The 20,216-nt window shown below is 51.5% G+C and overlaps 9 protein-coding genes across 9 annotated transcripts; 6 read left to right on the top strand and 3 right to left on the bottom strand.

Annotated features, from left to right (window-relative positions):
* Positions 1 to 8: 8 nt before the first annotated feature.
* On the bottom strand, positions 9 to 888 carry CKM354_000476000 (U2 snRNP complex subunit LEA1; the record flags this gene model as incomplete). Its single annotated transcript, XM_044800009.1, has 3 exons — positions 9 to 371; positions 422 to 723; positions 810 to 888. The coding sequence occupies 3 exons, from the start codon at positions 886 to 888 to the stop codon at positions 9 to 11; spliced, it is 744 nt and encodes a 247-aa protein (XP_044655944.1).
* A 277-nt stretch (positions 889 to 1,165) lies between these two features.
* CKM354_000475900 (U4/U6-U5 snRNP complex subunit DIB1) lies at positions 1,166 to 1,597 on the top strand (the record flags this gene model as incomplete). Its single annotated transcript, XM_044800008.1, has 1 exon — positions 1,166 to 1,597. One exon carries the CDS (start codon positions 1,166 to 1,168, stop codon positions 1,595 to 1,597), a length of 432 nt encoding a protein of 143 aa, XP_044655943.1.
* A 699-nt stretch (positions 1,598 to 2,296) lies between these two features.
* On the bottom strand, positions 2,297 to 3,761 carry CKM354_000475800 (uncharacterized protein; the record flags this gene model as incomplete). The annotated part of the gene is made up of 2 exons (XM_044800007.1): positions 2,297 to 3,301; positions 3,357 to 3,761. The coding sequence occupies 2 exons, from the start codon at positions 3,759 to 3,761 to the stop codon at positions 2,297 to 2,299; spliced, it is 1,410 nt and encodes a 469-aa protein (XP_044655942.1).
* Positions 3,762 to 4,103: 342 nt separating this feature from the next.
* Positions 4,104 to 6,234, top strand: CKM354_000475700 (uncharacterized protein; the record flags this gene model as incomplete). Its single annotated transcript, XM_044800006.1, has 2 exons — positions 4,104 to 6,165; positions 6,218 to 6,234. The coding sequence occupies 2 exons, from the start codon at positions 4,104 to 4,106 to the stop codon at positions 6,232 to 6,234; spliced, it is 2,079 nt and encodes a 692-aa protein (XP_044655941.1).
* Positions 6,235 to 6,942: 708 nt separating this feature from the next.
* On the top strand, positions 6,943 to 8,050 carry CKM354_000475600 (uncharacterized protein; the record flags this gene model as incomplete). The annotated part of the gene is made up of 2 exons (XM_044800005.1): positions 6,943 to 7,063; positions 7,125 to 8,050. 2 exons carry the CDS (start codon positions 6,943 to 6,945, stop codon positions 8,048 to 8,050), a joined length of 1,047 nt encoding a protein of 348 aa, XP_044655940.1.
* Positions 8,051 to 8,150: 100 nt separating this feature from the next.
* Positions 8,151 to 9,593, bottom strand: CKM354_000475500 (cleavage polyadenylation factor subunit CLP1; the record flags this gene model as incomplete). The annotated part of the gene is made up of 1 exon (XM_044800004.1): positions 8,151 to 9,593. One exon carries the CDS (start codon positions 9,591 to 9,593, stop codon positions 8,151 to 8,153), a length of 1,443 nt encoding a protein of 480 aa, XP_044655939.1.
* Positions 9,594 to 14,581: 4,988 nt separating this feature from the next.
* CKM354_000475400 (uncharacterized protein) lies at positions 14,582 to 17,603 on the top strand (the record flags this gene model as incomplete). The annotated part of the gene is made up of 3 exons (XM_044800003.1): positions 14,582 to 16,395; positions 16,454 to 16,797; positions 16,846 to 17,603. 3 exons carry the CDS (start codon positions 14,582 to 14,584, stop codon positions 17,601 to 17,603), a joined length of 2,916 nt encoding a protein of 971 aa, XP_044655938.1.
* Positions 17,604 to 18,973: 1,370 nt separating this feature from the next.
* CKM354_000475300 (uncharacterized protein) lies at positions 18,974 to 19,290 on the top strand (the record flags this gene model as incomplete). Its single annotated transcript, XM_044800002.1, has 2 exons — positions 18,974 to 19,135; positions 19,186 to 19,290. 2 exons carry the CDS (start codon positions 18,974 to 18,976, stop codon positions 19,288 to 19,290), a joined length of 267 nt encoding a protein of 88 aa, XP_044655937.1.
* Positions 19,291 to 19,865: 575 nt separating this feature from the next.
* On the top strand, positions 19,866 to 20,173 carry CKM354_000475200 (uncharacterized protein; the record flags this gene model as incomplete). The annotated part of the gene is made up of 2 exons (XM_044800001.1): positions 19,866 to 19,982; positions 20,057 to 20,173. The coding sequence occupies 2 exons, from the start codon at positions 19,866 to 19,868 to the stop codon at positions 20,171 to 20,173; spliced, it is 234 nt and encodes a 77-aa protein (XP_044655936.1).
* Positions 20,174 to 20,216: the final 43 nt, after the last annotated feature.

Raw genomic sequence — 20,216 nt, 5'->3', positions numbered from 1 at the left:
CATGTCACTCAAGTTTCGTCCATTGCCTCGCCATCCATGACCCCAGCAGGTAGTCGACCCTCATTGAACATCTTCTCCAACTTTTGTACCTCGGCCAGTGTTTTGGCTTTTTGCACCAGCAACTGAAACCTCTTCTTCTCGTCTTCAGTGATCACAATCTTCTTTCCTGTGCCGTTCGAAGTGGCCATGCCGCTGCCGAACGCGCCAGACTTGTTCGATCGTTTCGCGATTATGCTCTTCGCAAGATCCGTAGGCTCTTCTGTCGTGCTGCCAAACAGCTCTTTGGCCTTTGTTCTCTCTGCGTCCTTGACCTTCTGAAAGTCGAGAAATCGAACTTGCGGACAGCGCCATAGCACCCAGTAACGGTAGTTCTATAATCATCAATCAGTTGATGTCTGTTGCTCAGATTGCTCCCACTAACCTCTTTGCTCGCCACCGGATTTCCCACCAGACTCAAGTATGTCAACTTCTTGAACCCCTCGAGCGGATCGAGATCGCTCAGCTCATTCAGATTGTTCTGCGTAAGCACCAAAGTGTGGAGGTTCGGAACACTCTTGCTCGTCGACTCGGAAATGCTGCTTATTCGGTTCTGCGCGCAGAGGAGAGTTTGTAATCGCGGCGAAAGAGGGAACCCGGCGAGGGATGTGATTGCATTGTCGGTGAAGTCGATGGCTTCTTGGTCTTTGGCGACTCCCAAGTTCTCGATTTGGGGAATCTTGTGGCCTGAATGGCACCTTTTGTATCAACTAGCTCTGTGCATGTGTGTATCTGTCCTTCTCAGGGCATCAATGAGGGAAGTGTTGCCGTACCTCGAAGATCGAGTTCGCGCTCGTTGAGAGGGTTGTTGTACGACAGCGACGATTTGATCAATTCTGCTGTGAGCCGCATCTTGGAGCGTTTGTACTGATGTGCAACAGAAGAAGTGAGGGCTGCGTCTTCTTCCGCGCGACGAGGCAAGATGTAATGTCGAAGCGAATGTGGCACGCGAGGGCGAGAGACTGCGCGCAAAAGTGAACTTTGCGACTGCCAAGACACGCGAGTCATGAGTCGTTGCTTCATGTGAAGCTTCTCGCTCTCCATCATCTTTCTCTGACCTTCGGACTTTGAAAGACTACCACTTCAAGCACAACAACATCCCAGGGAGCAATCACCGAACGATCTCACCATGGGTTCCGTCGTAATTCCCCACCTCGTCACCGGCTGGCACGTCGACCAAGCCATCATGTCTGAAGAAGACCGCCTTGTGGTGATTCGCTTCGGTCGCGACTGGGATCCAGACTGTATGCGACAAGACGAGGTGCTCTACAAAATTGCCGACCGCGTCAAGAACTTCGCCGTCATCTACGTCTGCGATCTCGACCAGGTCCCCGACTTCAAGCAAATGTACGAACTCTACGACACCGTCACGCTCATGTTCTTCTTCCGGAATAAGCACATGATGTGCGATTTCGGCACGGGTAACAACAACAAATTGAACTGGGTGCTGGAGGATAAGCAGGAGTTGATCGACATCATCGAGACGATCTATAAGGGTGCGAAGAAAGGGAGAGGTCTGGTGGTCAGCCCCAAAGACTACTCGACTCGTTACAGGTACTAGTCGAACAAGAGGAGCTGGGCAGACGGCAAGAATTGCGGCGTAAGCAAGACGCGCAGAACCACCACTACGAGACAACGATCTGCGCGACAGCACTCTGCGCTACTGGACAAGCTCCATTGTGACATGCCGAGCACTGCGTCGAGGAACTACCTCATTCACTCCGTCGTGTCTGCGCCTGGAATAAAGAATGACTCAATGTGAATCGACACATGGTATGGAGCATGCTGGAACAAGGGTTACGAGAAACGAAGGAGTCGAGGGTATCATGAATTTAAATGGTTGGTCTTCCACAAGCTTAATGCTATATGTGATCAGTCTCACTAATACGATTTCTCAAGAATGCCACTTCTCTGTAAGTACTGTTGATCTGTGTTTATTAACTGCCAGGCTTGTGATACGCGTCTACGTTCCTTTGCTACTTCGCCGTGAGGAGGACAATATAGGGCGTGCGTGAGCACCTGCACATCAGCTGTTGTGCCCGGCTTTTCCATCAAGGAGTTGCCAGTTGGCAATAGTGTAGTGTCGACAGGTAACTGGCGAAAACGGTAGGTTGTATGCAGCACGCATTACATGGCTAGAAATTCTCTTCTGTCGTGCTACGTAAGCTATTCTCTAACATCATTCATAACTCATCCTCGAAAGTGGGAGTATCGAGATCCAGCGTCACTGAGGAACACTCCAGCGGATGACCTCCACCATCTATGCCTTTGGGTAGTCCTTGAAATGGTAGCTCTTCAACTTGACGAATTGGTCAAATCCAAACTTGGACAACGTCTGTCCCTTTCCACTGTTCTTCCATCCCACCCAAGCAAGATCCGGCGCAGGGTAATCGGCACGATTGACGAAAACAGTGCCAGCTTCGATCTCATTGGCCAGCTCCTGTCCCTTTGCAACATCCTTGGTCCAGACAGAAGCCGTCAGACCGAATTGGTTATCGGACATGAACTTGACAGCTTCTTCGTCAGACTTGACCGCGATGACAGGGATGACTGGTCCGAAGGTCTCGTCTTGGATGACTTGCATGTCTTGCTTGACGTTCGTCAACAGCGTAGGAACGACATAGTTGCCGTCTTTCGGTGGGTTCTTGAAGGACTCATTGTCTGGCGTCTCGTTCTTCGCTCCAGCTTTGATCGCACTGTCGATATGTTGTTCAATTCTCTGCTTCGCTGCCTTGCTGACCACAGGTCCCACATGTGTAGCTTTATCTGTTGGATCGCCCAATTTGTAGTTGGCAAGAACCTTCTTCACTTCTTCGACGAACTTATCGTGTACGCTTTCGTGTACGTAGACGCGCTCTAAGCTGCAACAAGATTGGCCGGAGTTGAAGACTGCTCCGTCGACGATCTCATCTGCTGCCCAGGCGAGATCCACATCTGAGCGAACGTATGCGGGGTCTTTGCCTCCGAGTTCAAGTCCGACACGGAGGTCCACACGGCCTGCGCCGGCCTTTTGGACGGCAAGACCACCTTCGACGGAGCCAGTGAAGCAGACGAGTTGGATCTCTGGGGCTTGGACGAGCTTTTCGATCTTCTTGAAGTCGCCACAGTGGAAGTACTGAATTACGTCCTTGTCGAGGCCAGCTTGGACGAAGAGTCTCTGGACTTGCTCTGCGATTGTTGGGGTCTGTGGCGATGGCTTGAGGATAACACTGTCTCCAGCTAAGAGTGCTGGGACGAGGGAGTTGACTAGCGTCAGGTATGGGTACTGATGAAAGTGAGCAATGGCCAGTTGTTAGTGGTGATTGTGAGGGTATACTTACATTCCATGGGAACAGGATAAGGACTGGTCCGAGAGGGACCTTTCGAATGAAACGCTTGAAGCCCTGTTCAGGCTCGCCAGGAGTATCGGAAAGTGCTTCCTCACTAATCTTGAGCAGATACTCGCCTCGCTTGACGGCGGTCTGAACTTCCTTGGCAGTGAAAGCGATTGGTCTTCCCATCTGGTCTGTGATCTCTTGAGCGAGCTCATCTTGATGGTCGTTGATAAGTTGCAATGCCTTCTTGACGATTTGCTGTCGTTCAGCAAGGGTAGTCTTGGAATATTTCAAGTACGCCTTCTGGGCAGTCTTTGGCAGTTCGGCCAGCTCAGCGTCGGTGGGGCCATTGCGCTCGACGACTGGCTTGTTCGTCGTTGGGGATATGGTCGTGATCTTCTCGGTTGCCATGGCTGTTATGTGTCTGTCTTGAAATGCGGTTGGGTTGCTGCCGTGCATGTGAAAGTGACTCGCCATCAAATATTGACGCGGCGTTACATCGGTTCCACATGCCGCGTGATGACATCAATCAGGGACGAGCTTCTGCTCTCATCACTTTCTTTGCATCCGAACGAACCGTAGCAGGACGCATCGTCTCATCGTCTCGTCAGCGCTTCGACTCTTTTCCTGTGTTTTAGGACCTACCATTGACCCATCTCGCCCAACTCACCTTCTTCTGCATTGCGAGGCATCAGTACCCTTATCGTAATCCCTCCTGGCCCAGCAAAGCTTCAATGCGATAAGCGCCATACTATGCTCTCCATGCAGCGAGCTTTTGCCGGCTCAGCTCGTGCACCACTGCTGCGATCACAATTACAGCAAACGACACGGAGGAAGGCCAATGCCTCGATCCCTCCAGCATTGAAGCAGCAGAGACGACTGTTATCCTCTCGAAACGCACAACCACTTCCGCGCGCAGTTCGACGCGCCCTAAATCAGCATGCCACGCGACATGGGCAGCTACGATGGGCCTCGACCTCTGAACCCGCCATACCGACCGCGGTGAAGCAGCGTGGGCGCCTTGCACGCTGGACGTACAAGGCGCTCGCGTCAATTGGCTTCTTCATAATCATGAGTGGAGGTTGCGTAGCAGCCTTCTTCATTTATGATGCCACCACATATGTGGGAGAAGGCGCGCCGACTGAGTTATCTGTCTCGGAACTAGCGTTGAATCCGCGAAGAGGCGGACCAAAGAATTTGCCAATCGCGGAATACTTTGTTGACGACGAGGAGAATGAGAAGATGAAAGAGCAGAAACACAAGCCTAAGCTGGTCATTCTGGGCACAGGCTGGGGGAGTGTGGCTCTTTTGAAGCAGCTCAATCCAGGCGATTACCATGTCACAGTCGTATCGCCCTCAAATCATTTCCTGTTCACACCCATGCTGCCCTCCGCCACGGTCGGTACCTTGGAGCTCAGGAGTTTGGTTGAGCCGGTACGCAAAATTGTCAAGCGCGTCATGGGACACTTTTTGAAAGCTTCTGCTGTGGACGTGGACTTCAGCAATAAACTCCTCGAACTGGAAGCAGATGGTCCGAATGGAAAGGAGCGCTTCTATCTGCCCTATGATAAATTGGTACTTGGAGTGGGCTCAGTGACGAATCCTCACGGCGTGAAGGGTCTTGAGCACTGTCACTTTCTCAAGGATATCAGCGATGCTCGCAAGGTCCGAAACTCAGTCATTGCCAATCTGGAGGCCGCCTCTCTGCCGTCCACCACAGATGAGGAACGACGTCGATTACTCTCGTTTGTCGTGTCTGGAGGTGGCCCAACCGGAGTCGAGTTTGCTGCAGAGCTCTATGATATGCTCAATGAGGATCTCTGCAAATTCTACCCTCGACTACTGCGAAACGAAATCTCGGTGCATGTGATACAATCTCGTGGCCACATTCTCAATACCTACGACGAAGCGCTGAGCAAGTATGCCGAAGAACGACTAGCACACGATAATGTCGACGTCCAAACCAACGCGCGCGTCAAGGAAGTGCAGAAGGACAAAATTTTGTTCACGCAGAAGGATGCCGAGGGCAAAGTGGTGACCAAGGAGTTGCCAATGGGTTTCTGCCTCTGGTCGACTGGTGTATCACAAACGCAACTGGCGCAAGATATTGCAAAGAAGTTCGACAATCAAAACAATCGCCACGCGCTGGAGACTGACACGCATCTCCGACTACTTGGTGCACCACTTGGTGATGTCTACGCCATTGGCGACTGCAGTACTGTACAGAACAACGTTTCGGACCACATTGTCACTTTCCTGCGCACGCTTGCGTGGGAGAAAGGCAAGGATCCGGAGACCATGAAGATCACCTATCCACAGTGGTGTGAGGTTGCTAAACGAGTTAAGGCGCGCTTTCCGCAGGCGAATGATCATCTCAAACGGTTAGGGAAGCTCTTCGAGCAATACGACAAGGACAAGTCTGGCACGCTCGATTTCGGCGAGCTTAGTGAACTTCTGAAGCAAATCGACAGCAAATTGACCTCGCTGCCGGCTACTGCACAGCGCGCCAACCAGCAAGGTCAGTATCTTGGACGCAAACTGAACAAGATGGCACAGGTCGCCGAGGGCATGTGGCTCAATGGTGTCGTCGACGGCGATCTTGACGATGCTGTGTACAGGCCATTTGAATACAAGCACATGGGCAGTCTGGCGTATATCGGAAATGCTGCTATCTTCGACTTCAACGGATTGAGCTTCGGTGGTGGTCTACTTGCTGCATATCTGTGGCGTAGCATCTACTTCGCACAAAGCGTGAGTCTGAGGACGCGAATGCTGCTTGCCATGGACTGGAGTAAACGAGCACTTTTTGGAAGAGGTAAGGGACGTCTCTCCGCGATGAGATTTTCACTTGCTGACTTCTTTGACAGATATGATGAACTACTGAGCGACACAGCAGCCGGAAAAAGTGATCACGAGCGAAATGTACAGTTGAATAGATGTCTTACAAAGCGCCGGCGTCCCGGGATTTCAATTGTACCATGCGAATTTATCAGAGCTCAGCTTCAGAAAGCCTAATGGTGTTTGGCACAAGATTGATTCGATGTGAATGCGAGGATTCGCCAAGGATTACCAATACCATTCACGAGCCCTAACATTCTGTTGCCTGAACAGGATTCGTTTTTGTTTGTCAATCCGACCCTTCACTTGACGCCACAGTATCTCCTTTTCACGAAAGTCGTCGCTGCTCACCAACAGGATTTACGGCCGAGTGGACATTGTTCTCGATGCCTACGAGCCACGGAATCCTGTAGCGTCAGAACTCTTCTGACTTGGCCTAGGCAGCGAACTTGGTGCAAAACGTGTGTGCCCTCTTGAGCAACGGAGACGGAGATTTTGGTATAGACTTCACCATCTTGGCCGTCTTGGGCATGTCTTCGACATCTGTGCATGAACTGGGATTACTGATCCTCAGAATCCATGCTTGATCAGCTGGGCGTCCTTTGACGTGGTCTGAAGTGCAAGGCGAAGACATTATATATAAAGACATGAAGAAGGCTCTTGGATAGAGCCAGCAATCAAAGTTTCAAACAAACGCATGAATCACGCAGATCATTGTCGACACCCAAATCTTCTTCGAGTTCATAATCTAGATATGTCGGAGCAGCAGAAAGCAGTTCTAGTCCAGGAGATTGGCAAGCCAGTCGTTCTAGGCGAAATGGATGTTCCCACCCCAGCTCACGACGAGGTTCTGGTCAGAGTTATAGCCACAATGTGTGAGCACAATCTCCTTTGTGTCCGCCAAAAGAGGTTCTCCATTCTAACTGATGTGTATAGTACTTCCTCACGATGCCTATGGTCGTGACTGGGGCTTGTTCATCGAGAACAAACTTCCAGCTGTGCTCGGCTCCAATATCACAGGCATCATCGAACAAGTCGGCAGCAGTGTAACAAATTTCCGCATAGGTGACGAGGTGTTTGGTCTGGCCAATCCCGCAGACCTCTCTAATGGTCAAGCCGGTCTCCAAACATACAGCACTTTGCCCTCTAGGGCGATAGCCAAGATTCCAGAAGGCTTTACTGCAGAACAAGTTGTCACTCTGCCTGTCAACCTTTTGACGTCCTTCCAAGCACTGTTCACGAACGACTCGGGCTTCGGTTTCGGGCTAGGTGCGGAGGATGGAAATAAAGTCGCAGACCAGACATTAGTTATCATTGGAGCAGGTGCCGTTGTCGGGAAATTCGCCATTCAACTCGCCAAATTCGCTGGTATTGGGACAATCATCGCCATCGCGGGCCTCGACGGCGAAGAAGAATTGAGAAAGATGGGTGCAACGCATGTCGTTGACAGACGTCTCTCGCAAGAAGCCATTGTGGAACAAGTCCATTCTATCACGGGCAAAGATGGTGTTACGAATATTTACGACTGTCGCAGTATGTCGTTTGAATTGGCTGCTGATTTACTTGCGGAGGGTAAGAAATCTAGACTGGTCACGGTGCATCCGGACAATGAGAATCCTGGTGTTGTTACTTCGAATAGACCGAAAGCTGAGATGAACTTTATTGAGGGCTCGAGCGAGAACTTGGGGGAGTTGGAGAGTGTATTTTGGAGGGATGTGGGTGGGTGGTTGAAAGATGGGTGGGTACTGCCTGCGAAGTACCGGGTCGTGGAGGGGTTGGAGAAGGTGGATGAGATTAATGCTGCGTTGGACGGGTATATGGCAGGAAAAGGTGGGCCGCAGTTGGTTGTGAAGTTGGCGTGAGAAAGTGGCACTGTAATGCTGTGTTCTTGAGAAGTACAATGTAATGGCATACGGCTGTTCGCAACTGTGCTTCAGCGCTCTCCACAATCTCTGCCAACGCCTACCCAACCAGATCTCCCGTCGCCTCAGGCCAGCCGTGTCCCCATACCAAAGCACGATCGCCCCATCGCTGCGGGTGCGGTGCTAGGAAACGCACTTTCTTCCTCGCTTCATCTACGTCTGCGGCATACAGGAAGCCCATAACCCCACTGTCTCGAATCGTCTGCTCGTCGGCGCCACCAGAGCAAAATTTGATCGCGAGTAAGCCACCAGTCATAGCAGCCGACGGTGTTACTTTCTCGTATGTCGTATTGCCAGATGGTTTGTTTGCGTAAGGAATATCGTAATCGTCGCCTTCATCTCCAGCTCCAAAGGCAGGGTCCTCAGTGTTGAGCGCCGCTCCGGACTTGACGCGATATATGTCCAGATCTGCAAAGGGAATCGTATGCGAGTGAGGATTAAGCGACTCTTTACTTGACCCGAAGAAGTATTGCCTTAGCGACTGTGTTCGAACCTGTTTCATAAACTCGGTATCTCTTTCCACAGCGCCACCGGGCTTTGTGATCCGCAGTACATGCACGGTCTCGTCCGGGCTCTTGGTGCTGGCGAATCGTCTGCTCATGTCGCTAGACAATCTCTCGGAGCCTATCGTGAGTATCATGTTGATGCTGAACTCCGAAACAACGTGAGCAATCACATCGTAGTTTGATTTTGGGTCATTGAATGAGCCTGGAGTGTCGATGATGATGCCGCTTCGCTTCGCCTCAACATTCTCCTCAAGTCGGTTGGTGACAGATAGTGCCATACGAGTAGTGATGTGCTTGAAAACTTCAGACTTCTCAGAAGGCGACTGATACGGGAAGTGATAGATGAGTGGAGTGCGCACAGGTGACACTGTGGGACCTGACGATGAACTGATGCCATAGCCATTGTCGATGTCAAGTGACGAGTCAACAGTGACGATTGAGAGGCTGCCGGGCGGCGCAAGCAGACCTTCACGAGGATCTAGGTTCACCACTGTTGGTGCATGACCGGTTCTGACTGCCCACGCTGCTAGACTGCGGACCAGACTGCTCTTGCCCACAAAATCTGGTCCCAAAACGAGCACTCGGGGTGCATCGCTGGAATTTGGCGCTCGCATCCCTTCCAACATTCCATGCACGTTCAACCACTCCACAGCATACTCCGTCTCCTGGCCAGCATATTCACTCTCAGCGTTCCCGCTGAGCTCTAATTGACATCCTTGCCAAGTGAAAATTGCGCCTTTGCAGCCAGAAAATGTATACGTCTGCTTTGGAGCCAGTTCTACGCCGAAGAGTTCCGCGTAGCCGCTTTCGAGTTTGACATTGTATTGTTGTTTGAAGCCTACCTCGAATCTCCATTCGTGTAGAGGTTGCAGCGATTCGGCCCTTGGAGGCTTTGCTATTGACGTGGTGCTTGCCAGAGGTGTGGCGGAAGTCTGCGGTGGAGCTAGACCGGGTAATGTTAAGCCTGGTAAAGACATGGCATTGGAAGTATTATGTGAGCCGCCAATGGATATCGCTTTCTCGGCGACTTCTGCGTTGGACTTGTCTTGTGGCCAGTCTTGAATCGAGAGTAATATTCGTGGCTGGGAAGAGGTGGGCAGGTCTTAGGAATCAGAAATTCAGGACGCCGACGCTGCAAATATTCGGATGTTGATTGTAGTTATTGCTGTTGCGATCTGTGCTGTGATGCGGATGTGGAGGCGAAGCGGGAGCGGAATGACGGGACCTCGGGAAGGCTAAGCCGTAATCGACTAGCGCAAAGAAATCATGAGTCCACGCTGTGATGTGAAGAGCAATCTTCTGTCACGACATTCACCTCCACACCAGATTTTGCCTTGTTGGGGTCCTACACTGCGCCTCGCCAATGGAATGATTAATATTGAGTAGTAATATCCTGTCTCAATGCCCAGAGCGTCGTAGACTTGCTGCACGAAGCTCCAAGGCAATAACTTGATCCTGCGTGCTCACCATTCTACCAGCACTGTATTCTTGCCGGCCGCAAGATTGTAGGACCATCGCACGAATACAACATGATGGCCTGAATGCTTGAGTGCATCCGCAAGACCCTGGTCAGCGGAGCTTGCGATGATGAGTGCTGTCAACTTTGCTACTGGCCGACAGTCGCAGTCTACACATGTGTTCACACTTGGCTGCGCAGCGGGAGGCGCCACAGTGCGCATGAGGGTGCAGCTCACAGCCGATCAACTTGCATGCAAGTTGCAATGGCCTCGGAGGTGGTCAGCATGCCACGATGGCCGACTCTGCTCTGCATTTTGCTCTTGCAGCTTCTCACACGACATCTCTGTAGCGGTCTGACGCATCGAGATTTGCCTCCACCGTCCCTCCACAGGCACTAGGTAGAAGGCAAATAACAATGCCCATGACACATTCGAGCCTTGCCGCGAATTCACCCGAGTCCATGAGAGGATGGTGGTCGGTCTTCCTGGGCACTGTCTGATTCATGGCATAGAACTCGCTAATGCTCGCACAGGATCTGCTGCTGGTGTGAACAAACAATCGATCCGAGCTTGTCGCCGGAGCAATGTCCTATTTGTACCCGTCATATCAAGTGTGACTGCTGTCACGTTTACTCAACTAGTCGCGATGTAGATGTTGGACTCCATGCGGAAGGCGTATCGTCGTTACGAAGGCATGTATAATTCCTTGGAACATGCCAGGCAAGCTCTAATTTGAGGCAGTCGCCGCCGCAGCCCCAGTCTGACCTCCTTGGTGGACTCTGGTTACGATTCTCCGCACCGCGATCGACTCTCTTCTTGTGATTCGCCACAGACCACAGATCCAGATGCCTTCAGCCTCGATGTTGACGCCTCCATCGATCTTGTACCGATGAAAAGCGGTATAGAAGTGCCTCTTGCAGTTTCTTGTCGTTTGGGGCAAGACTCTCAATACTCGAACTACTTTGAAGCCGCACGACAGTCTTCAAACGAGTGCAGGCACCCGGAGGCAGGTGATACAGCCGTAGATGATACGGCGATGCCAGTGGGCTCGTCTGAAGATGTGAAGATCCATGGCCCAATGTCGGACGATGTCGAACACACATCGATCCCAAGGCCATCCGATGCCAGCAATGTATTGATACACAGTAGTGCTCCGCCTGTCATCGAAGAAGAAGATTTTCGTGTCGCGAATGATCTATCCTCCGGTCTCGACGACCTCGTAGTCATCTTACAGGAACGACATGGAAGTCCCACACGGAGGCTGGACGACTGGGTTCTCGCACAAATAGAACAGCAGTGCTCGTCTGTAGGGTTCGACTGTGTCGAAGCACGGAAGGAAAGCCCATCAACAATACTTAATCTGTCGCCTGTCAGCGCCGACTCTCCCGTGATGGACGCGAGAGCCAGCCTGTCTTCCAGAATTCAGGCATTTCTCTCCAACACCGCTACAAGCATGATCGAGCTTCACGAGCAAGAGATATTGGCTCCACGAATATCAAAACAGATCGACGGCGCCATTCGTTCTCAGGGTTCTGTTATGCCCGACACTGATGACCAAAACTCTCGTTGCTGCACTAAGGCTGTGAATGGGCGCTCAGCAGAACTAAATTCACAAGGTGCGCCATCGGCATGTGGTACAGAAGCAGGAGATGAACCATCGGACTTGTGTCACACGATCGGAACAACCCTTGACGGAGCGCAAGGAACTGGAACTGATGACTCTTGCTTAATTGCCCAGTCAAATAACACCTGCCACGCGACTACTGCTACTCCAGAAAGTATCACCTATACCGTCGTGAGAACGGGAAATGCTCGCACGGAATTAGTGCGACAGTATACAACTCCAGGCAGCTCCGCGAGCAATGAAAGTTCTGTCGGTCCGGGCGCTGGGAACCATAGTGAGGCCCACCAAAGCTGCGGTAGCAAGAGACCGAACAATCGCCAGGATGAAGAGAACATTTCGTCGAAGCGCATTCAAACTGGCAAAGGTTCATACGTTGATTCACAACCCAACAAAGAACCATCGCCGCAACTACCCTGCATCATATCGAATCAAGGATGCCACGGCAAAGACACTTCGCTTTCGGAGATGCTGTATGTATGCCCCTATACGTTGATTTCAGTTTCTGAGGTACGCCCAGACGCAAACTCGAAAGCCACGATATATATATCTGTGGCAATTGCTACGAAATGTTTCCCAACAAAGCGCAAAGACATGGCCACAGACACAAAAAATGTGAGATGCAATGTGTGCTTTCGGAGTGCGATCAGAGTCAATTATCGAGCTCAGACTCTGATTCTATCATTGCGATCAAGCATAAGTGGAACAGAGAGAATTGTCCACATCCAAGGGGCAAGGATCGGCGGGTTCAGAGATGGCGCTTTATCTATGCTTTGTGCAATCCAGATTGCAACAATGTACCCGAGTCCAGTAGGTCCTTCCCTGTGACACCAGAGTCACTGCTGACTGGTGTCCAGCAATTATTTACGATGTCAAGACACCACACAGCGATATCAGAGATATCAGAGCTTCTTCAAGACACATGTTGCAGCAGCATGTGGACCCTCGACTGCAAGAGCGAGAAGAAGCGCGGCAACTCCTACAAGAAGCGCAGACTGCTCTCGCAGAAAGCCAAGCGAGGGTCAGCGCTCTGACAGACCAAGTCGAAAGAGTTCGCAAACAAAGCGATACTGATCGAAGAGCGGATATGGCTGAATATAGTCTGGAGAGGGAGCGCGCCATAAACACTATCGACACCCTTCAAGGCCTTTTGCGCCTGTGCAGAGAACATGTAACTTCGCAGGAACTCCGCGAATGGATTGACGACAAGTGTCCACCTCGAAAGGGTAAGAGAAGAACGGAATCGTTCACGAACGAAGGACCATCGCGTCATGGACCTGAGGCTTCTCACAATTTTACGCAGCTCGGTGGCGAGGCCGTGATATCCACAAGGAATCAGCAACCGACACTGCAGCCCGTGCACTGCAATGTTCCAAAGGAACCTCCGACTGCTGCCATCGGTGTTCTCGCGCAGATACCGATGAAAGATGGCGTCTTGTTTGACAATGATATTGGAATGTCCACACATGATTACGCGGGTTCTAATGTCAACATCGATTCTCATCGGTCCTCTGGCATGATTGATCCTTGGAATTGGGATAATATGTGAAGATCTCTATGGAAGGGATTATTGACAAGTCCGAAATGCCAATGGAAGATGAGACGATGAAGACCTGCTTCTTGCGAGGAGGGCAGGCCTTTTTTAAAGCTTGTTATCACGTTGAGGACTGGAATATGTAATGTCGCAGGCAGTATTTCGAGGGACCGGGGGAAGACGGGGAACTCATGAGCTAAGCTGCATTCGGCTAGATTGTGCTGCTAAAGCCTCCACCACACACACCATATGTCCTGCAAGACGCGGCCTCTGCCTTTCTGCATGAACGGCATGGCTTCCCGAGCCACACCTCCTGCTCTCTGCAGCCTCCACCTACGTCGTCGCTCGGCATGCGTTATGGCGTCCCGCGGCCATTCCGCCAGTTCGATTGTCAGAACATGCACACCGCCACTTCTTGAGCATGAATGGGCCCATTCCACGAGGCCTCTATCAAGCCGTGCGCCCCTGATTCTGTTCGAACTGGGCCCCAATACCAGCCAGCGAGGTTGGGGCATCGTATTTGGCGCTGCTTGTGGTGCTCCAATGATGCTCGCGATGGCCATTTAATCCAGCCGTGGCCGCTGCGGATGACGCCTGCGTGGTTTGTCGAGGACACCACCCGAATTTGCCTGTTCGCTGGCGTGAGTTACTGCGACGAGTATCTGTCGAATGTAACTCACCATTGTCAATTGCGGCTGCGTAGGTCCCGCTTCGCTGAGTCTGACTTGTGTAGGTTGTTTGCGACATTTCTGCTACATGAACGATGGCACTCTACCCTACGGTTCAGCCACCGACTTATATGCAATGAGGGACATTCTGATGAACTACGAGCACATTGACGACAAATGGTTGCAAGTGGAACGAAAGTTGCAAGGTGCACTCAGATCCCGCACAGAGTCGATGGCAGCGTTGGCGGCAGACATATTACTTCAGGCTGCTTGGGCACAACTTGGCGGCAAGTCTCTTTTGCTGCAATCAACTGTAAAATGAACGCTCAGCAAGCTGCGGCAGCGATCGATTGCTCTTTTATGTCGAAGATTCCTGCGATGCTGTCAGAGGAAACTTGAGCAACAGAAGAAGTGCTTGCACACAAGTTGCTGACAACTTTCGAGGTGCGCCACGCCCGAACGTGCAGCAGAACGCTAACTCTATGAGGCAGCGACCTCGACATGCGCCACCACCCACAGCCTACATGAATCCTCAGCCTGATGCCAGCGTCGTACACAGCTTGACGGGGCGTTGTTCAGAGGCCGCTCAACAGGCAAGAGCAAAGCAATGTTGACGCATCAACATTGCACAAAAGCCTCCGGGTCGCATGCTCGAATGAGCTGAGATTGCCAACCAAGGACAACAATGAGTTACATCAAACCCGAGCTGAAAGGTCGAGCTCCCGGTGATCATGCGCAAGATCCGTCGAGCCACAGCGCCTCGCGTACGCTGACGCAAAGACCCCGGGTCTTAATGAAGCCAGGAATGCCGCGAGCACAACAGTCAATATATGCCATGAGCGATCCAGTTTACAAGACGGTCAACAAACGCTGGAGCTTAGACTTTTCCGATACGACTGATGTTGACTATATGAGCTCCAACTATTGTTGGGCTCCCAGCGAGATGAGTGATTCAGAGAGTATCGCTGGGCGAATCGCAACTGGCTCTCCTGGTGTCGAATGGCAAAATATGCAATTTCTTGCGTCTAATCTCGCCCTACAAAAAGCTTCTCCAAGCAACACAGTGAGCCCGAGCAAGCCAACAGCAGGGTATACACACTCTCAACCACGTGCGAGGCAAGACTCGGCCGTGGGAAGCGGACCATATATTAGCGCCCCTACCTTGCCCCATGGCAAGGCCGAGCCAAGAGACGAGCACACCGGAGCAGCTCGACTACACATGGATCAACGCCCAGCACCGAATTCGGTCAAAAGGTGCGCCACGGAAATGTCGCACGATGTGATGGGTCGACCGTTCTCGCCTCGAAAGAGCCCACGATGGCATGTCCTGGAAGGCCCCAGGCGAACTTGCTCATTAGATCCAGGACATTTTGCAAAATCTGGCCTCGGCCGTGATAATTCCATTGGAAACACCGACTGCAGGAGACTGCCGACAAGTAACACCTGGCCGCAAATAGCCAGGCGTGACACCTTGCGACGTATTCCTGCTATTGATGAAGCAGACACGGCCCGACCAATAGCTTCGATCGCGTGTCAAACCAATTCGCGCGCTCATACCGATTTTCAGCACGTCAAGAGGGACTCAGTCTCTTTTGTCGTCAATGTGGAAGCGAGCCCACCTGACTGCCAAGCTTGGGTGTTGAACCAGCCTGAACAATGCAAAGATCAGGTTCACGATGTACCTTTCGACCCACCATCGACGTTGTACCAACCAGAATCCGAGCTAGACTGCCACGAGAGCGGAGAGAATGCAACCTCATGTGTTGGAGTCCTGTCCATGCGTACATATCTGGCAGCCAAAGGCTCTGGACCTGGCTGCACCCTTGCAACTTGGGAAGATGCTGAAGATATGTTAGAAGAGCTTGTGCGTTCCGATGTTTCTTCATCTCTACGTGGCGAGAACCTTTACCTGCATCAACTCATCGACCTCGTTCCATCTGCCGCAAAGGATGCATATAAGGAGGTTGATGCCGCTACAGTCGATTCGTGGCTTTTCGCCTATCTGATTGACGACAATGATGCATTGGAGATCGACGCGCTGCTAGAGGTCTTGTTGTTGATTTGCATGGGCCTATGCGACCTTGAAGTCACCGTATACCAGCTCGCTTGTTTCATCGCCAGTTGGCTCCGTAGCCTTGCCGCGATCACGAACGACCTTCTCCTGCCGGACGCCCATACTCATGCCGCACCCACGCCTTGTTCTTTGGGGTCTTCTGGCAACGGCAGCAATCTACAAGAGCATGCTGGGGATGGCAACAACAATGCTTCATCGTCTCAACGCTCTGGCATGGGCGACACTGGCAACGGAGGCACCGGAAGCAAGCCCAGTGGAAAGCGCAGATTCTCCGGAGGCCCAGACCGCGGCGATGAGCACTTCGAAGGTAACGAGCCTGGACCAGAAGGCAACGCCGAAGATGGGTTCGCCGGGAAGCTCAATGCGCAAATCCCGTGCGTCCACGCCAGTTGCACAGCAATCCACCGGTACATATCCGGCGTTATGTAAGTAGCATATCGTTGCGATCGAGGAAGTCAAGCTACTGACGCTTTGGTGGTATAGACGTTGCCTCAAGAAGCACAAGGTCAGAGTGTGTCCCATATGCTGGTGCCAATTCCGCGACGAGAAATCATTGCAAAGCCACCAATACTTACAGGAGCTCAATAGGACCCAGCAAGCAGACACAGGACTCTATCTAACCCCATCTACCTGCGAGAAACACTGTGTCTCGCTGTGCGACGAAAACGCGGACCCCGAGGTTCTGCGCTCATCTGAAGCCATTAAGAACCAACGCCACAGGCTTACTGGGGCTTGTCTCAAACAAAAGTGTCCGGAATCCAGAGCAGCTCAGTGGCGCTATCTTTACGCATTAACTTATCCGGGCAGTGAGGAAGTGCCCGATTTCGGTCAGTACAGCTATGATTTAAACGCTAATTCACTGACGATGCTACTAGTGTTGAAGCAGAAAAAGCCCAGGCTGAAGTCAATCGAAGAGGAGCTTGCCCTAGGTGATCCTCACCCGTCTCCAAGTATTAATGCAGCCATGCATGCTTTGCGACGCGAAAACGACGCAATGCGATCTGAACGAGGACACTTCATTCACCTTCTGGAGCTGAGCTCCTCATTTCTCGCGGAGGATAAGAGCGAACTTGCAATGACTTTGAGACGATGCATCAGTGAGAAGGTGTCCGGTCACGCATACAGCGCTCAAACCGGCCCAAGTCATGGCATTGATGACAGCGCTGCGCCGGCGCCCACAATGCCCCTGACACCCAAGTCCTGCGCTCCACAAACTCGACAAGTCTCTGTGGGTGCCGGAGCATCTGCTCCATTTTCGACCCAGAATTTTCAAAACACACCTTCGTGGATCCCGCTGCACCAACGCCGCCTTGACTTATCATCAATGTCCGGAAGTCAGCCTGTCCAACGAACGCAGGCCGCGGCTGCGCTCTACCAGCAGCGGGTTGCACCTCCAAATTATGGATCAAAGGACGTTTCAGCTGCTATATATGAGCCCCAACCCCAAGCGTTGGGCAATTGGCTACCCCTATCCATGGACCCTACAAGCTACAATACCCTGCTCCCTGAAGGCAGTGCTCGACAGCCCAGCGGCTACGATTTTAATGCACAACAGGGTCGGCAAGGGCAATTCAATAACCTTAACGAACATTTCTCGTTTGATGGTATCGGCGGATCTTTTGCGGGCAGTTAACAGGCTTGTTGAGGAGTGCCGTTATAGGATACACAATTCCTCGACTTGAAAAGGGGAGGGCTGAAAGCTTATTTTTGGACGTCGGTCGCTTAGAACATAAACCATAGAGCATAGAAAATGGCATTATAGATCTGTCTAATTGACGGTACGTATTAGTATACGACAGCTAGCTTCGTGAGATGAGGTCCGAAATAACACCTGCGTCCAACGACATTGATTAGTTTCGCGGTCTCGCGTGGCCCGGCGTGGTACCCTACTGCATCGATTCCAGCTTTCCGTCACGATCGGCTCAGTCCACCGGCATGATCATCTCCGGCCATGAAATACAGGAGCACAGGAATTTGGCTTCAAGAATGGCCTTCTTGTGTTTGTCTAATTTGAGCGAACATATTAATGACATGTGAGCCAATCTACAGATAGAGCGCGCGGCCACAGTTATCGTGTCAAGACCTTGCCTCATGATCCATAGCCCAGAGCATGAATGCCGTCTCACGGGACCTCGCATTGAAATTCAATGCCTTGATCTGCGTCGGATATTGGAGCGACAGAATGTGCCTGTTTGTATATTAGCGCATGCAGCATGTTATCGATTGATCTAACGATGCGTACTGCGGTTGGAAATTTGAGCGAGCAGCAGCGTAGATTGGACTCTTCGGCGCATAGCCCATCTGCGGGAATTTGGTAACCTGTACGTCACTGTTATGGTCATGCTACTTGGAGATCTTGAGTGGGAGTACGCACAATATTGCTGATCGCTATCTGAGTTATTGATGCAGCAAAATGGGAGTCTCGAGCCTAAGCAAGACTCCGAATCTGTTTGCCTTTTGAGGGTTTGGCTAGCAAGACCAAGGATGGCTAGGTATGCCATAAAAACGTAGGTGATAGACATGGTTCAAAGTAGCGAGTGAAGACAAATGAGGATAGATACAAGGAGGGCGAAGAGGAAGCCAACCCAAGGATACATATCAGAAGCAACTTTATGGACAGTCTGATATGCACGGACTTGTTAGCATTGGCCACTTTGGGAAGGTTGAATGTACGCGGCCGTTAGATCAGTGCCCTTAGCACCTGGCTCAGACGTACTTAAGACACCTGCAGACTTTGTTGTAGATACTAAGATCTTTGGACTCAGATGCAGATCATAATGACACAGTTTCTGTGGTAGACTGGAGGTCCATCGTCATCAAAAGAATCCCTGTGTTTCCGAATTGGGCAATTCTGGTTGTGGTACATATGAACCAATAAGAAAGCATTGTCCACGGCAATCTCTTGAACCGCAGTATATGTTGAGGCTTCCACGTCTCCATTCAGTTGTTACCTACCTGAACTTCCTTCGTTGCGGCTCGCCAACATCACAGAATTCATTCAATATGCGTTTCCTCCAAGCCACTGTCATTACCTTCGCTGCGTTCATTGCATCGTCTGCTGCCCTCAAAGGCATCGTCAAGTCATGGGACGACGAGAAAGGAATCGGCTACATTACACCAGATGATGGATCTCCAGATGTCTATTTCTATCGCTCGGAAGTCGATGTAAGTTAGGACGCCCCAACTGGAGGAGCTCAGCTGACGTACCATTCTAGCCAGAGGATCTTGCGTTATTAGAAGAGGGTAAAGAAGTCGATTTTGATTTGAAGAGTGGGCCAAAAAGGCAGAAGACTGTCAATGGCGTTCCGCAACCACAATGAGGCGAGCGTCACATGCCTGGACCTTAGCAGGATCGACTGCATAGGGCGTTCTCGGTCACAACATCATGCCAAGTAAGGGTAGAATGGTCTGGCACGATATCAAGGGCCACTCAAAGATGGCGAAGTGGTAGTGCCAATGAAGGCGTGCAGCAAATGCGGGACTTTGATCGTTGTTGTCTGCACGAAGATGATGCATGAGCGTGCTTGGCCAGCGCAGCATTGGTAGATCTCTATCAGATACTCCACACTGTAGCTTGCTGTAACAGCTGTTGGATGCCCCGAGTCCGTAGGCGGATCGCAATACGCATTTGCAGCGCTCCCCGTTTGGTACCGGAGATCAGCGTCCCACATAGATGTTCGTGTATTTGCCAATCCGGGCAATTCTTGTGCTACGAATGACAAAAAGGACGGAGCTTGACAGGGTAGTCCCGCTCTATACATGTATAAACAGGCCCTGCTTGCCCTCTGAGCCTCTCTCTTCGACACATTCCGAGACTCTCTTTCGCCATTGAAACTTCAGTCGATTGTCGCCGGGCGACATCAGGAAGCTAACAATATCGCTTGCTCTGTTAATCATGTCTTCTTCATTACAGACGGGCACCGTGAAATGGTTCAACGAGGCCAAAGGCTTCGGCTTTATCACTCCAGATGACGGATCGAAGGATGTCTTTGTAAATTTCAACTCGATCCAGGTAGGTTGCTGCCACCCGAACGATCCGGTGAAGCGCAAGCAGCATCAATGAGTTCAGCTGACGTGCGACGTCAGGGAAACAGGTTTCAAAGTCTGACAGAGGGCGAAAAGGTCGAATTCGAAGTTGTTGATGGACCGAAGGGACCGCAGGCACAAAATGTCGTTCACTCGGCCGAAGTCGCGAAGTTATGAGCTTGTAGGAACGTCTGCTGTAGATCAGAAGCATTGGCCTTCG

This window comes from Cercospora kikuchii, assembly GCF_019650295.1.
Source record: "Cercospora kikuchii DNA, contig_00003, whole genome shotgun sequence".
NCBI lineage: Eukaryota > Fungi > Ascomycota > Dothideomycetes > Mycosphaerellales > Mycosphaerellaceae > Cercospora > Cercospora kikuchii.
The sequence above is the reverse complement of the archived record's forward strand: the minus strand, read 5'-3'. Positions and strand labels throughout refer to the sequence as shown.